At 37.4% G+C, this 18,211-nt stretch overlaps 1 protein-coding gene across 1 annotated transcript in view; it reads right to left on the bottom strand.

Annotated features, from left to right (window-relative positions):
• Positions 1-29: 29 nt before the first annotated feature.
• Positions 30-18,211, bottom strand: part of ACSM3 (acyl-CoA synthetase medium chain family member 3) — a 56,418-nt gene continuing 38,236 nt past the window's right edge. The window contains exons 6-14 of the mRNA XM_061401340.1: positions 17,431-17,587; positions 16,866-16,945; positions 15,042-15,165; positions 13,583-13,663; positions 4,676-4,777; positions 3,538-3,665; positions 3,334-3,433; positions 682-801; positions 30-284 (exon numbers count right to left, since the gene is read on the bottom strand). Coding sequence (XP_061257324.1) covers positions 198-284; positions 682-801; positions 3,334-3,433; positions 3,538-3,665; positions 4,676-4,777; positions 13,583-13,663; positions 15,042-15,165; positions 16,866-16,945; positions 17,431-17,587 — 979 coding nt within the window. The 3' untranslated portion in view covers positions 30-197. The remainder of the gene's footprint in view (positions 285-681; positions 802-3,333; positions 3,434-3,537; positions 3,666-4,675; positions 4,778-13,582; positions 13,664-15,041; positions 15,166-16,865; positions 16,946-17,430; positions 17,588-18,211) is intronic.

Genomic DNA, 18,211 nt, shown 5'->3' with positions numbered 1-18,211 from the left:
TTTTAAAAACATTGACACTGATGCAGAGGAACTTATTGAATGTTTTATTTCAGAATCCAGCCTGTGAGGTTATAACCACAGGATATTTTAAATCAATTAATTCATAAGCATACTATCACATTTTTTACCACCGTTTCATAATCTTTGATTTTACAGAGTCTTATTTTTTAGAGACCATCATAATTACTGGAATAGACTTAAATTGTTTCCCATTCTTTCTTCCTCAGTTCGTTTCTTTTTATCTTCCCACTAATAGTCTTTGGCAGCTCCTGAATAAATTCTACCTGTAGATATCCAAGGGAAGAAAATTAGGCCAGAAGTTTTCGTCTTTAGACAAAGTCAATTATGTAACAGTTCTATTATGAACTCTAGGTGAAAGAATCAGGACACCAGTTGGGAGGTTTTTTTGATAACAGCCAAAAAAGGGAGAATGGATATTGTTGAGGATATTTTTTGTGATATTTAGTATTTACTATAAGTCCAGTAAGCCAAATGATCCTACAAATTAAGTTAAGAGTTTCATTTTAATCTCAAAGATTCTGTTTCTTATCCATGTCATTAGTTCAGTTTGAAATGTTTGGTATAGCACATTTCAAGAGAATGTTCATTAAAATGGAAAAAATAAACAGCTAAAAATTTCTAGAATACTAAGCAAATATTGTTCTTAATTAGAGTACCTACCTTTCTGGGATATTTGTAAGGTGCTGTATTTCTTTTTACATGCTCCTGAATCTCCTTTTTTAGTTGTTCTTGATCATGTGACTTGTAATCAGGATTCAGAACAATAAAAGCCTTTACTACCTAAAATAAATATTTGAATGATGAGTTGTATATTTTTATGTTTCAATGTATCTTTCTCTTAACTTGAGAATCTAAATAAATACCTCATGTGGTGAGCCAAAATGTTTATTAGAGTCTGATCTCAGCTTTATGCTCTTAAGCCAGCCAGCTGACTCCCACACCTAGATTTTGTATCTAATGTGTGCCTGTGTGCTCAGTTACTCAGTTGTCTCCAACTCTGTGACCCCATGGACTGTTGCCTGCCAGGCTCCTCTGTCCATGGAATTTTCCAGACAAGAATACTGGAGCAGATTGCCATTTCCTACTCCAGGGGATCTTAATACAACAGAGCTTTTGGAACCCCTACTTTGATTTTGATCTATACTTGAACTGTCTCATCTCACCACATCTTAAACTACTTTCTGATGTGTTTCTGATCATCTCTGCTCTTGACTTCTTGCCTCATCTGTTATCCCCTTCAAAAAATTTTCTTTTGGAAACTTGGTAGTGCACTAAGCACAGTCTTTTATAAAACAACCCATCCTGATCTAGTCTAGCTTACAGGTCACCACACTCAGTACGGTCCTAATAAACAGTCTTCTCACTGGGTTTGCCATATCCTTGTTAAAAGAAACAGTTTGCTGAGACTGTCCACTCTTTATTTCATAGACACTTCTGTTGATGCAAGGCAGTTGTGTATGTGTGTCTATGCATGTATATAATTTTATTGTATTCATTGTTTGACATTTCATAAAATTTATTTGTATTTATGCTTGTTCTATTGCTTATCAACATTTTTATGAATTAAAAAATTGCATCCTTGCTATAAGTGAATTGTGCAAAGGCAAGTTATTTTAAGAACTAGTGTTTATAATTACTGGTTTGCATATTGATGACTCATGCACCTTGGATAAATCTAACTTATCTTTATAGAATTCTTTATAAACCATTACAGAAAATGATAAATTAATAAAGAAAAATCTAACATGGTTAAAAGCATGAACTCTGAAGTATACAACCTGGATTTGAGTCACACTTTGCCTATAATCTCAGGCAAGTAAGGACACATCTGCCTCAGTTTCCTTCTCTGTGAAAGGAGTTTATGAGGATTAAGTAAATTAACATAGGTATAGGGCTTATAACAATACCTGGAACATACATACTAAGTCATTAAAAATATAACATATCAGTTGTAGTAATTTCTTTTGCACAGAATTTCAGGGAAACTTTGAAGCCCACTTACAGATTTTAGGTTAAAAAAATCTTATACTTCTAGTACTACAACTAATACCTAATATTTTTAATGAGTTAATATGTTCTGAGTATTGTTATAAGCCCTATACCTATATTAACTTATTTAATCCTCACAAACTTTTTAAAAAATAAATTAAAGATCATTTTTAATTTTATTCTCCGGAGAAAACCAGCAAAGTGGTGTGAATTATTCCTATTTTTCCTAAGACATTTATATTTAAAATTGGAACCCTGCTGTACATTACAACTTTATATCCTTCTCTCTTTTTGTAATTTTTTTGTTGAAGTATAGTTGATTAACTGTTTTGTTAGTTTCAGGTGTACAGCAAAGTGATTCAGATATAGATAAGATATAGTTTTTTTCAGATTCTTTTCCCTTATAGATTTATTACAAAATATGGAGTGTAATTCCCCTCACAGAATCCTTTTACAGAGGAGGAAATGATGACTGATGTTAGGGGAGAGACTCATTCCACCTACTGATGGCATTCAGAGCAAAGGGACAAACTTCAATAATCCCTGAATCTTTTCCCTACTTGCATTACTGGAATGTGGAATATTATTGACCATGCCTGGCAAAAAGTACCTGAAGAGTGGCATGGAATCTTTAAACCCAGACTACCATGTGATCAACCCCAACAGAGGTGAGCTTTCAGGACTTCTGCCTTATTTATTATTTCCTGAAGCCTCTACTTACTGACCAACCCAGCTTGCTTCTGGTTACTTAGTTGCTATTTCTGACCTTGTTCCTAGTCCTGATATCTGATGCCAGCCTATCCTCAGCTACACTAGGGGCCATGTTAGTTTCCAGATCTGGGTAACAACTTGAACGTATCTAATTAGCTTCTGACTTCCCTGGTGGCTCAGACGGTAAAGCGTCTGTCTACAATGCGGGAGACCCCGGTTCGATCCCTGGGTGGGGAAGATCTCCTGGAGAAGGAAATAGCAAACCCACTGCAGTATTCTTGCCTGGAAAATCCCATGGACAGAGGAGCCTGGTAGGCTACAGCCCATGGGGTCGCTTCTGGTGTGAACCTGGGTTGTCGGCATTCACACTGTCTTTGCTCCAGTACTCCATGGAGAGGATTCAAATTCTTTATAGAGTGTATATTTTCAGTCTCATTCTGTAGCAGTTCATTCTAATTAGCATATTTCTATCTGACTAGCATATTTAATAATGAGTCTCTAAATTACATAATTAGTGAATGAATCATTTAGGTAATTCTGTTTCCATGAACTACTGTTTAAAAGTATGTGTTAGACTGCCAACAAACTAAGGGAGAGACCTCTCTCAGTTACCTCTCCTCTGATGGGATCTGGACTGCTGACAACAGCTGACTCTGCAACTGCAGGATGTTCAATAAGGGCACTTTCTACCTCAAACGGACCAATTCGGTAACTGGGAAATAAAACATAAGGCAGGAATTTATAAAGGTGAGCAAAAAGTTCACTCCAGACTACTAACAAGCAGTCAACACAGACATATCAACAAATGAAAATTACCCGGAAGATAATATAATATCATCTGCTCTTGAAACAAACCAGAAATATCCATCCTCATCCATATAGCCTCTGTCCCCAGTGATATAGAAATTGCCTCGTAGAGTTGAAGCTGTTTTTGTAGGATTATCCTGTAAAACAAATAATAATTTTATTTTGAATGTTATTCTTTGATCCAGTTGGATTTTTAAATATTTAAGGAGAAAAAAAAAAGTTTAGTGTTTTTGAGAATTCTTAGAATGAAGAGGAGCTAACATGAGAAATAGAGATGGAAGTCTAGCATTGAGCCAGCCCAAAATCAGAAAGGTAAACTATAACTACAAAGACTAGGCATGCTGGGAATTTTTTTAGATTGGTCACAAAATAAATATTGCAGGAACTCAGAGGAGTAGGCTAAATAAGTCTTTTGCTAATTGGTTAATATCTCAACACTCATAGGAAAAAAGAGAAGTCAATACACAGAGTTAAAGTACCAATACCTAATGAATCAAAGAACGGGGTTTTATTGTGTGTTTGTTATGTATTTGGTTTGGCTTACACAAAAATAGAAAATTGATTCTGTAAATTTGGCAGGAAGCAAAAGGAATAAGTATTGTTACATTATGTAAAATTCACTGACAGAACCTGGGCCTTTGATTATATTGGTGTAAACTTTTCTCTAATTTGTATACTGTAATTAGAGATGAAAGTATGTTTGCAAACGGTGAGGAGCTTGGGAGGCCTCTAATAAAAGATATTTACTTAAGTTCACTGCCCCATTCTTTGTTTCTCTCACTCTTTCCATGAAGGGAGACCACTAATCAGATTTCAGGAAAATTATTGGGTTCTGATTTACAGTGGAGTGGATTACTGATGTTAAGAGGGCAGTCTTCTTTCTAGGGTCCCCTTCCTTTTACTTTCATGGGCTTGGAGCAGTGATCTTCTAGCCTGGGGGGATCAGCATTTGGGTGTTTCTTCAGTTCCCTGTCCTAGGGATTACTGTTAGGACAACGAATCTCTCAAGAAAAGGCCAAATACCTATCCTAGTTGTATTTTGTGGCACATAGGGATAGTTCCAGGCACTTCTGAGAAATAAATAGGAAATAGAATAGGTATAGAAATAAATAGGAAATGAGACACTATTTAGTAATAAATCTCTTACTATATAATGGGTAAAAAGGCCAAGTGGTCGGTTAGGTCGAACTCGAATGCCAATATCTCCTTCTTTTCCAGGTGGTAGAACGTTGCCATTTACGTCTAAAATCTAGGATGAAACAGTAATTTATTTAAGGAAATTTTTATTTAATGCCACATCTGAAACCTTTGTACTGCAGTTTTTGGTGGTTTTTTTTTTTTTTTTTTTTTTTGGCCATTTAAGAATGCAGACTTCAGAAAAATTTTAAGTTTAAAAAATTAAGCAAAATTCCTAAGAGAAATATAATTTAAATTCTTATTGGAAATTACATTGTAAAATGCAGGTTAGCAAAATGTGAAAGAATAAAATTTTTCTTTAATTCTATCATCCAGCAATAATCACATTCTAGTAATATCCTTTGAGATGATATAGACAGAAAAAAATATGATCACTTTATATTATAGTGTTTTGCAACCTGCTTTTATCATTTGTGATATATCTTATTGTCTTTTTCTTTCATAAGTATTTAATTACTGGTTTTCCAACTTTGGGAAACAAACAAAATCTTACCTCAGAAGCCAAATGTGTTTAGTAGGAAAAGGGAACTGTTTTGTGGCTGAGACGGTGGGTAAGCTGAAGCCTTGCTCTCTTATCCTCTCATGTTCTCTGAAGTACCTAATAGTAGCTGGCATTTATTAAGCACTTACCACATCCTAAATAATAAATGTTAATGCTCTATTTCATGTGTGCTATCTTCTTTAGTCCTTACAACAACTTTATCTGGTTAGGAGTATTATTATGCTCATTTTACATATTAAAAAAAACAAAGGCACAGAGAGTTTAAGTAACGCCACAGTGCATGATTGAGGTGAAATTCAAATCTCAGCAATCATACTGTAGAACCTGTGCTTTTCATCATTATACTTCTCTGTGTAATCTTTCCAGGGAGTTAAATTCATTTTCTTAAAATATAACTAAGCATTTCTCAGATTGCTTGCTTACCTATTCTGCTCTTTTAGCTGTTTCTAAATATGAAAACTCCACACTGCTTTTATATACACCCTTAATCTGAGATGTAGCTTGTTAGCAAAGGATATCTTTATCTGGCCCTTTCCAGAACAAAAAGGGCTTATATAAGTCCCCAATAAGAAACTGAAAAGGCAAAAGAATTCTAAATGTAAGAACTTATTTTTAAATTCTTGCAAATAAAAAAGTGTAAATTCCCACCGAGTCATCTAATATTTGGCCACAGATTTCAAGGTATTATTGATAGAATAGAGAAATGTTAAGAGTTCTGATTACTTTACACAGACTACTATTGAGTAGATAGAAACATAGATAAAATATTCTATCTCTGGGGAGAATCACATACCTCCCTGTTCAAGGGGTCTTAGAATGTTTAAATATGAAAATTATGAGATTTGATCTTTGAAGCTGCAAAAGTCTGGCATCCAGCTAGTTAGAGTACATGCTCAGATTTTAGAATATCACTAAAGATGCTCCTAGATAGGTAAGGAGGGGCACAATAACAAAAGCCCATGGGAAAGAGTTAAAAATGAAGGTGGCCACATGAGACAAATGCATATCAAAACTACAATCTCACACCTACTAGGATGGCTACTATCAAAAAAACAAAACAACAAATGTTGGTAAAGATGTTTGTGCACTATTGGTGGGAATGCAAAATGGTATAGCCACTGTGGAAAACAGTATGGCAATTTCTCAAAAAATGAAAATTACCATGTGTATAAGTGATTTACTTTGTTGTATACCTGTTGTATACCTTGGTTGTATGTTAACACAACATTGTAAATCAGCTATACTCCAATAAAAAATTGTAAAAATAAAATTACCATATAATCCAGCAACTTTACTTCTGAGTATATACTCAAAAGAATTAAAAACGGTTTCAAAGATTTACTGGTTTACCATGTTTATCATTATTCACAATGGTTAAAATGTGGAAGCAACCCAAGCACTCATCAATAAATGAATGAACAAGCATAATGTGGTACATATATGCAATGGAACATTATTCAGCCTTCAAAGGAAAGAAATCCCAACACATGCTACAATATGTACTCTTGCCTGGAAAATCCCATGGACAGAGGAGCCTGGTGGGCTGCAGTCCATGGGGTCTCGAAGAGTTGGACACGGCTGAGTGACTTCACTTTCACTTTTCACTTTCACGCATTGGAGAAAGAAATGGCAACCCACTCCAGTGTTCTTGCCTGGAGAATCCCAGGGACGGGGGAGCCTAGCGGGCTGCCCTCTATGGGGCTGCACAGAGTCGGACACGACTGAAGTGACTTAGCAGCAGCAGCAGCAGCTACAACATGGATGAACTTTGCAGACATTATGTTAAATGTAATAAGCTGATTACAAAAAATGACTACTGTATGATTCCACTTATATATAGTACCTAAAGTAGTTAAAATCATAGAGGCAGAAGGTAGAATGGTGATTGTGAGGGTCAAGTGGGAAGAGGAATTGAGTTATTGTTCAGTATATATAGAGTTTTAGTTTTCCAAGATGAAAAGAGTTATGGAGATGGATAGTGGTAACAGCTGCACAACATTATTTAATATGGTATTATTTAATACCATTGAATGATGCACTTAAAAAATGGTCAAACTAATAAATTTTAAGTTACATGTTTTTTACCACAATGGAAAAGATTTGGATAAATAAATGAAGGTAGAGATGCTGGTGCACTGTTCCTCTCATCCACACAAGTTTTCATTCAAATATAGTTACTCTAATAAATCACTGGGCTTGAATGAGTGGGGAACTGGTGGTACATTGCAGTTGGGATGGCTATGAATACAGCTATGTCTGTGAGACCCTGATAGCCATGTATGTTGGGGGTTGTCATCAAGAGAAAACATCTGTGTGAAATGCCAGCTTGATTACTTGTATTGCAGATAATGCTTAATCATCAATATTTCTTTCTCTAACTTAAGGCAGCCTATTAATATTAACCAATGAACTATTAAGTCTTTCTACTGAATGTAACTAGTGCTGTTCTACCATCTCTTCTTAGAAAAGCTTTTCAAAGGAAACAAATTCGAGGGAGAAGTGAATAATAATAATAATAGCACCTATCTTTTGTTTTTTATTATTATTTTATTTTTAATTGGAGGATAATTGCTTTACAGTGTTGCATTGGTTTCTGCCATACAACAACCCAAATAAGTCATTACTATTACTATCCCTCCCTCTAGAGCCTCCCTCCCACCCCTCTATGTCGTCATGGAGTGCCAGGCTGTGCTTTCTCTGTTGTATATTAATAGCAGCTTCCCACTACCTATCTGTTTTATACCTGGTAGTGTATATATGTCAGTGCTACTCTCTCAATTTGTCCTACCTTTTCCTTCCCCATTGTGTCCACAAGTCTATTCTTTACTTCTACATCCCTATTCCTGCCCTGCAAATAGGTTCATCAGTACCATTTTTTCAAAATTCAGTATATATGTGTTAATAAACAATAGTTGTTTTTCTCTTTCTGACTTAACTTCACTCTGTGTAACAGGCTCTAGTTTCATCTACCTGACTACCACTGACTCAGATTCATTCCTTTTTATAGCTGAGTAATATTCCATTGTATATCATCTGTTGATGGGCATCTACGTTGCTTCCATGTTCTAGCTATTGTAAATGGTGCTGCTATGAACTTTGGGGTACATGTGTCTTTTTCAATTATGATTTTCTCAGGGTACATGCCTAGTAATGGGGTTACTGGGTCATGTAGTAGTTTTATTCCTAGTTTTTAAAGGAATCTCTATAAGGTTCTCCACAGTGGTTGCATCAACAACTGTTGGTCCTACCAACAGTGCAAGAGGATTCCCTTTTCTCCACATCCTCTCCAGCATTTATTGTTTGTAGATTTTTCAATGCTGGCCATTCTGATCATTGTGAGGTGATACCTCATGGTGTTTTTGATTTCCATTTCTCAAATAATGAGCAGTTTTGAGCATCTTTTCATGTGTTTGTTGGCCATGTGTCTTTGGAGAAAGGTCTGTTTAGATCTTCTGCCCATTTTTGTATTAGTTTATTTGTTTTTCTGATATTGAAATGCATGAGCTGCTTATATATTTTGGAGATTAATCCTTTGTCAGTTGTTTCATTTGCAATTATTTTCTCTCATTCTGAGGGTTGTCTTTCCATCTTGTTTATAGTTTCCTTTGCTGTGCACAAGTTTTTAAGTTTAATTAGATCCCATGTGTTTATTTTTGTTCTTTCCATTACTCTAAGAGATAGGTCAAATAGATGCTGCAATTTATGTCAGAGTGTTATGCCTATGTTTTCCCCTATGACTTATAGTTTCTGGCCCTACATGTAGGTCTTTAGTCCATTTTGAGTTTATTTTTGTGTATGGTGTTAAGGAAGTGTTCTAATTTCATTATTTTACACATAGTTATCCAGTTTCCCCAGCACTGCTTATTGAAGAGGCTGTCTTTTCTCCATTGTATATTCTTGCCTCCATTGTGGATAAGGTACCCATAGGTGTGTGCATTTATCTCTGGGCTTTATATCTTGTTCCACTGGTCTATATTTCTAATAATACCTATCTTGTGGATCTTTACGTGCCAACCACTTTTCTGTGTTCTTTAGAAATATTATTGCATTAATCCTCACTAGAACCCTATAAAATCTGTCCTTTTATTATTAGAGTTACTAACCATCTTGATATGCCCATGACTAAAATCACTGCAGATGGTGACTGCAGCCATGAAATTAAAAAAATGCTTACTCCTTGGAAGGAAAGCTATGACCAACCTAGGTAGCATATTGAAAAGCAGCGATGTTACTTTGCCAACAAAGGTCCATCTAGTCAAGGCTATGGTTTTTCCAGTGGTCATGTATGGATGTGAGAGTTGGACTGTGAAGAAAGCTGAGCGCCAAAGAATTGATGCTTTTGAACTGTGGTGTTGGAGAAGACTCTTGAGAGTCTCTTGGACTGCAAGGAGATCCAACCAATCCATTCTAAAGGAGATCAGCCCTGGGTGTTCTTTGGAAAGAATGATGCTAAAGCTGAAACTCCAATCTTTGGCCACCTCATGCGAAGAGTTGACTCATTGGAAAAGACTCTGATGCTGGGAGGGATTGGGGGCAGAAGGAGAAGGGGACGACAGAGAATGAGATGGCTGGATGGCATCACCAACTCGATGGACGTGAGTTTGAGTGAACTCCAGGAGTTGGTGATGGACAGGGAGGCCTGGCATGCTGCACTTCATGGTGTCTCAAAGAGTCGGACACGATTGAGTGACTGAACTGAACTGAACTGAAGGCAGTGGTGTATCCTCAGGACATACTATCAATACTTTCAGGCCTAAAGCTAAATAGTGAAAGTTGCTCAGTCGTGTCTGAGTCTTGTGGCCCATGGACTGTATAGTCCTTGGAATTCTCCAAGCCAGGATACTGGAGTTGGTAGCCTTTCCTTTCTCCAGGGGACCTTCCCAAACCAGAGATCGAACCCAAGTCTTCCACACTGCAGGCAGATTCATTACAAGCTGAGCAACCAGGGAAGCCCAAGAATACTGGATGTAGCCGACCCAGGAATGGAACCAGGATCTCCTTCATTGCAGGTGGATTCTTTACCAACTGAGCTATCAGGGGAGCACTGGTCATAGAAAACACCCTCTTTCAACAACAAAAGAGAAGACTCTACAAATGGATATCACCGAAATCAGATTGATTATATTCTTTGCAGCTAAAGATGGAGAAGCTCTATACAGTCAGCAAAAACAAGACCAGGAGCTGACTCTGGCTCAGATCATGAACTTACTGCAAAATTCAGACTTAAATTGAAGGAAGTAGGGAAAACCACCAGACCATTCATATATTACCTAAATCAAACCACTTACAATTATACAGTGGAATTGGCAAATAGATTCAAGGGATTAGATTTGATAGAGTGCCTGAAGAACTATGGACAGAGGTTCTTGACATTGTACAGGAGGTAGTGATCAAGACTATCCCCAAGAAAAAGAAATGTAAAAAAGCAAAATGGCTGTCTGAGGCGATAAAATAGCTGAGAAAAGGAGGAGAAAAAGGAAAGATATACCTATTTGAATGCAGAGTTCTGAAGAATAGTAAGGAGAGATAAGAAAGCCTTCCTCAGTGATCAATGCAAAGAAATAGAGGAAAACAATAGAATGGGAAAGACTAGAGATCTCTTCAAGAAAATTAGAGATACCAAGGGAATATTTCATGGGAAGATGGCCACAATAAAGGACAGAAATGGTATGGACCTAACAGAAGCAGAAGATATTAAGAAGGGGTGGTAAGAATACACAGAAGAACTATACAAAAAAAGATCTTCATGACCCAGATAACCACAATGGAGTGATCACTCAGCTAGAGCCAGACATCCTGGAATGTGAAGTCAAGTGGGCCTTAGGAAACATTACCACAAACAAAGCTAGTGGAGGTGATGGAATTCCAGTTGAGCTATTTTAAATCCTAAAAGATGATGCTGTGGAAGTGCTTCACTCATTATGCCAGCAAATTTGGAAAACTCATCAGTGGCCACAGGACTGGAAAAGGTGTTTTCATTCCAATCCCAAAGAAGGGCAATGCCAAAGAATGTCCAAACTACCACAAAATTGCACTCATCTCACACACTAGCAAACTAATGCTCAAAATTCTCTCCAAGCCAGGCTTCAACAGTACATGAACTGTGAACTTCCACATGTTCAAGCTGGATTTAGAAAAGGCAGAGGAAGCATAGATCGAATTGCCAATATCTGATGGATCATAGAAAAAGCAAGGGATTTCCCAAAAAAACATCTACTTCTGCTTTATTGATTACACCAAAGCCTTTGACTGTGTAGATCACAACAAACTGTGGAAAATTCTTCAAGAGATCAGAATACCAGACCACCTTACCTGCCTCCTGAGAAACCTGCATGCAGGTCAAAAAGTAACAGTTAGAACCGGACATGGAACAACAGACTGGTTCCAAATTGGGAAAGAAGTAGATCAAGGCTGTATATTGTCACCCTGCTTATTTAACTTATATGCAGAGTACATCATGTGAAATGCTAGGCCGGATGAAGCACAAGCTGGAATCAAGATTGCTGGAAGAAATATCAGTAAGCTCAGATACACAGAGGATACCACCCTTATGGCAGAAAATGAAGAGGAACTAAACAGCCTCTTGATGAAAGTGAAAGAGGAGAGTGAAAAAGCTCACTTAAAACTCACCATTCAAAAAATTAATATCATGGCCTCTGGTCCCATCTCTTCATGGCAAATAGATGGGGAAACAATGGAAACAGGACAGACTTTATTTTCTTGGGCTCTAAAATCACTGCAGATGGTAACTGCAGCCTTGAAATCAAAAGATGCTTGGTCCTTGGAGGAAAAGCTATGAGCAACCTAGACAGCATAATAAAAAGCAGAGATATTACTTTGCTGACAAAGGTCTGTCCAGTCAAAGCTATGGTTTTTCCAGTAGTCATGAATGGTCATGAGAGTTGGACTATAAAGAAAGCTGAGCATTGAAGAATTGATGCTTTTGAGCTGTAGTGTTGGAGAAAACTCTTGAGAGTCCCTTGGACTACAAGGAGATCAAACCAGTCAATTCTGAAGGAAAACAGTCCTGAATATTCATTTGAAGGACTGATGCTGAAGCTGAAACCACAATACTTTGGACACCTGATTCAAAGAACTGACTCATTGGAAAGACCCTGATGCTGGGAAAGACTGAAGGCAGAAGGAGATGTGAATGTCGTCACCGACTTCAATGAACATGATTTTGAGCAAGCCCTGGGAGTTGATGATGGACAGGGAAGCCTGGTGTGCCACAGTTAATAGGGTCGCAAAAAGTCAGACATGACAGCAATTGAATTGAACTGAAAGCTAAGTAAGTTCCAGTCAAACTGGAACAAGTTGTTCACCTTGGTCCCTGTCTTATATATCAGGAAACAGACTTTAACAGCTTACCCAGAGATACTCAGTAATGAACAGGAGAGCCAAAATAAAAGCCATCAGGCAATCCTACCTTTAGACAAGTTTTCATAGCAGACTTAGAATTACTTGAGGTACTTGTTTAAAACACCTTAGGATTTCAGGATCCTACCCTAAATTTATTGAATCAGACTCTCTAGAGAAGAAGAAGCCTGAGAATTTGTATTTCTCACATGTACCTATGTGATTCTTTATGATCAGATAAGCTTGGGAAGCATTGGTCTAATTTACAACTAACCCTCAGTTAATTTTGATACTGAATTCTCTGTAAACTCATCCATTTTGTGTTTTTGTTGGTATTGTTTTATGTGTTAATATAAGTTCCTTGTCTACACTTAACTTTGACTGAATTGATCTGAGAACAGTTCTAACCCTGAGCAAAGTGCACTAATGGGGTAATAGGATGCCCCCTCAGGATCAAGTGATGAAAATAGTTTCTTGACTGCCAGGAACTAGCCAGGCATGCTGCAGGAAGAGGGAGAACCTATAACCACTGTTGAATTGTATCCTGTTTTGTCCTAGTCAACCCTTTTAGAAGATCTGGAGCTCCCTAACCAGAAGGGGCAACATAGTGTTTCAGTCAAGAGTATGGATGTTCATACCAGATTGCTTAGGATTGAATTCTAGAACTAGCAGCTACTAACTATGTAACCTTGGGTGAGTCCTTTAACCTCTCTCAACCTCATCTGTAAAATGGTTCTGATACTGCTATGTCTCTCATAGGTTCCTTCTGAAAATAAATATTTATAAAATGCATAAAACTATTTGGCGCAAATAACTGCTTTGGAGAAAAAAAGAGACAAGCTAATGTTTCTAAACCGTTTCCATCTTTATATGGAGGTTAAGATATCATGGAAGTAGCATAATCATCATCAAAACTAATAGTGTAAGGGAGTAGAAGTGGGGTAGGGGTAAACAGATCGGGTTGTTAAATATTTTCCTGGAAAGGGATGTACAAACCTTAACATCAAAAGCAGGAGAAGGTTTTCCCATTGAGCCAGGCTTAATTTTCATTCCCTTAAAATTTCCACAGATTAGTACCTAGTTAAGAATAAAAAAGAGTAAAGTAGCATTACAAATAACTTATATCTATTCATTTATCCACCATGCATTCATTCAATAAATATTTATTTAGAGCTTACTATGAACCAGGCTCACATTAAAACATTTCCTGCTCTCAAGAATTATAGACAGACACTAATATAGTTAAAATATTTGTAACTACTAAAACATCCATATTTATGAAAACATTTATACTCATATTCACATGGTACTTGTTATGCTATTTCTATTTAATAAATTCATCGATTTTTGTTTTTATTTTATTTTTTGTATTTTAATTTTTGACCAGGTACTACTTTCTCATGGTTCATAAATTGAAGCAGTATATAAAGACAATATATTATTTATTTCAGTCTTTTCAAATTTTATTTCAAAATTTATTTCAGTCTTTCACTTATCTGCCCTATCTTATCCCTCTCTTTCCTACATAACAATTTTTGTTATTTCATTTCCTCTAGAATTTCTTATTTCTGTGAGTTCTTTAGATAAACCTTTTTAGAGTGTTCTGTGAAGGAGTTTTCCAGCAAACTTAATATTTCAAGTAACAAGGAGCTCAGCATTTTCTATTTTTTCAGCAAAGCCCTAAGATATTTCCTTATTATACAAAGAGAAGTCTTTGTATACCTCTAGTATTTTTTTAATAAATTTATTTATTTTAACTGGAGGTTAATTACTTTACAATATTGTATTGGTTTTGCCATATATCAACATGAATCCGCCACAGGTGTACACACGTTCCCCATCCTGAACCCCCTCCCTCCTCCCTCCCCGTTCCCTCCCTCTGGGTCGTCACAGTGCACCAGCCCCAAGCATCCAGTATCATGCATCGAACCTGGACTGGCTATTCGTTTCATATATGATATTATACATAAATTTTTTAATGCCCTGGTCCTAGTCAATTTTATAGTGGCTTTCCTCAGTGAATGACTATGTAAACAATTGCATCTCTTACAGAGCTCTTTTGTAACCATCTTCCCTCATTTTTTTTTAAAGAAACTGTTTCTTCTAATCACTCCATTCCCTCCCTATCCCTCAATCACAAAGCTACAATAAACAATTTGTGTTTTTTTTTTTAATTGAAGGATAATTTCCTTATAGTGTTGTGTTGGTTTCTTCCATACAACAATGCAAATCAGTCATAATTTTGTATATATATATATATATCCCCTCCCTCTTGAACCTCTCTCAACACACACCCCCATTCCACCCCTCTAGGTCATCCCAGAGCACCAGGCTGAACTCCCCGTGTTATATAGCAGCAGCTTCCCACTAGCTATTTTACGCATGGTAGCACTTTGGTTTTTATTTATCTGGCTGAACTGAGTTCAGCCGTGTCTTTTCAGTGAAGTCTGTATACCGTTTCAGTCTGTCCATATCCTTCGTAGATATCCAGACCTGTCCTGTTTCTCCATTGTTCAGTCACTTCAGGGTTGATTGGTTCCCCAGCACTTACACAGTGCTTCAAGCTCTTGAACTTATAGCTTCTCAGAAAACAGATAAGGAGTTAAATTTAGGAGGAAAATGGATAAAAATGGAAATTAGGATTATTTCTAGTGAAATTTCAGTACAAAATGTTTTAGTTTTTCCCCTAACTTTCCTCTCTGATACAAAATAAACAATTTTATCATGAAACACCAGGTTTGTTTTTTCTTTTTCTCCATTTTATTGGTGGGGGGCAGAGGGAGGGGGAGGATTGGGGGTGGCATGACTTTTTGCAAAGAAAAACCATGCCATCCCTAGGGAAGGTACCACATAATATTATGTTAAATCAGTGATAAAAAGCTTCCTAATTGGTTAAATTGATTGTGGAGCATTTATACAATAGAACACTATACAGTTGTTAAAAAAAAAATAGAAGGAATGAAGATGCTCCTGGGTTGTACTATCCAATAGAATTTTTTGTTATGACAGAAATTTCTATACTGAGCTGTCCACTATTGTATCCTCTAGTCCTGTGTGACTATTGGGCACTTGAAACAAGACTAGTGTAACCAAGGCACTGAATTTTTTTTCATTGAAATATAATTGACTTATAATGTTATATTACTTTTTGATTTACAATGTTGTGATTTGATATTTGTACATATGGTGAAATGATTGCACAACAAGTCTAGTTAACATCTGTTACCCTACATAGTTACAAGACTATTTTTTCCTGTGATGAGAAGTTTTAAGATCTACTGTCTTAGCAACTTCGAATATGTAATACTTCGAATATGTAATAATGTATTATTAATTATAGTTTGGAGCTGATGTGGCTGCTGCTGCTGCTGCTAAGTCACTTCAGTCGTGTTCAACTCTGTGCGACCCCATAGACGGCAGCCCACCAGGCTGCCCCGTCCCTGGGATTCTCCGGGCAAGAACACTGGAGTGGGTTGCCATTTCCTTCTCCAGTGCGTGAAAGTGAAAGTGAAGTCACCCAGTCATGTCCGATTCTTAGCGGCCCCATGGACTGCAGCCGACCAGGCCCCTCCGTCCATGGGATTTTCCTGGCAGGAGTACTGGAGTGGGGTGCCATTGCCTTCTCCTAGTGGTTACCAAATTGGACAGCACAGTTTCAGAATGTATTGTAGGTGAAGAAAAGAAGGGGCAGAACTGCGTGCATATCATGTCTCATTTTAAAAGAGTGGAGAGAGAACATATGCATATTGGCTTGTGCAGGCATAAATCTCAGGGAGAAGGAGAACTAAAACTGAAGACAAGGTGTGGAGGAAGACTTTTCACTATATATTCTTACATACCTATTGAATTTTATGTCATGTGAATTGTTTCCTATTTAAAAATTAAATCAGTTTAAAAGTAGTGGCCATGTAATACTTTCAAATGGAATCAGTAATAAAGTAAAAGACATTCATTTTCTTTCCTGTTTGCTGGGATAGGGTTTTGAATAAGGGTGATGTATATTTTCTCAGCTCTTGTAACAGACAAAGGATAAACACTGGGCTCAGAGCTATACATGTGGCTTGAACCATCTTTCCTCTCTCTGCTTGAGGGAACCCACATTGGATATAGTAGTTATCATGTACAGAATATAAGCAAGAAGGACAAGGAAGAGAAAAGATTGCTAAATACCATACCTACTGATCTGGAGATATGTTTTTAGGCAGAGAGATCCTTTATTTTGTATCTTCCTCTTCCTTTCCTCTCTGCCCATAAGTGCCCATTTACCAACTTTACTTACCTGGCCTTATCATTCTGTACAAGCATTCTGTATGCAGTTGGTGCTGAACAGAAGACTGTGATGGGAAACTTGGAAAGTGTCTGCAATTTAGAAGAAGTGGTCTTACACAATTTTTAATAAGTACTTAAATACCTATGGTAGACATAGTAAAACTTAGACCATTATTTATTCTAATGTAAACACTCTAATGGGCTTCCCTTGTGGCTCAGTTAGTAAAGAATCCACCTGCAATGCCGTGGACCTGGGTTCGATCCCTGGGTTAGGAAGGTCCCCTGGAGAAGGGAAAGGCTACCCACTCCAGTATTCTGGCCTGGAGAATTCCATGGACTGTATAATACAGTTCATGGACTCGCAAAGAGTCGGAAACGGCTGAGTGACTTTCACACACACACAAACACTCTCACACCTTTCCTCTGTATATCTTTTCAAGCTTATTGATTTTCCATTGTGGAATACCTTAAATAACGTTATCTACTCTGATTTCTACAAGTTACTTTATTCACTAGTCCTGTCAGTAATAGTGCTAATTCACTTCTAAATATTGACCTCTTGTGCTCTGCCTTACTTGCAAGATGGAAGTTGGCTCAAACCGCGGCAAATAATGTGCAAATACACATGCTCCCTGGATCCACGGAGAAAAAACACTACTCCATGCAGATTTTGCCCAGCCTGTGTCAGAGGTATTCCACATGACATCCAAAGGGGTCAAATCCAGCCAGAACCTAGGTAAACAAAGAATCAGCTCAGTTTAGTTGCCCAGTCGTGTCCGACACTTTCCGACCCCATAGCCTGTAGCGTGCCAGGCTTCTCTGTCCATCACCAGCTCCTGGAGCTTGCTCAAATTCATGTCCATCAAGTCAGTGATTTCATCCAAGCATCGATTCCTCTGTCGTCCCCTTCTCCTCCTGCCCCCATCTTTCCCAGCATCGGGGTCTTTTCAATGATTCAGTTCTTCGCATCAGGTGGCCAAAGTATTAGAGTTTCAGCTTCAACATCAGTCCTTCCAATAATATTCAGGACTGTTTTCCTTCAGGATTGACTGGTTTGATCTCTTTGCAGTCCAAGGGACTCTCAAGAGTCTTCTCTAACTCCACATTTAAAAAGCATTAATTCTTTGGCACTCAGCTTTCTTTATAGTCCAACTCTCACATCTGTACATGACTACTGGAAAAACTATAACCTTGATTAGACAGACCTTTGTTGGCAAAGTAATGTCTCTGCTTTTTAATATGCTCTCTAGGTTGGTCATAGCTTATTTCCCAAGGAGCAAGCATCTTTTGATTTCATGGCTGCAGTCACCATCTGCAGTGATTTTGGAGCTCAAGAAAATAAAGTCTGTCACTGCT

Source organism: Bos javanicus, chromosome 25 (genome assembly GCF_032452875.1).
Source record: "Bos javanicus breed banteng chromosome 25, ARS-OSU_banteng_1.0, whole genome shotgun sequence".
NCBI lineage: Eukaryota > Metazoa > Chordata > Mammalia > Artiodactyla > Bovidae > Bos > Bos javanicus.
This window is presented reverse-complemented; position numbering and strand designations above follow the sequence as displayed.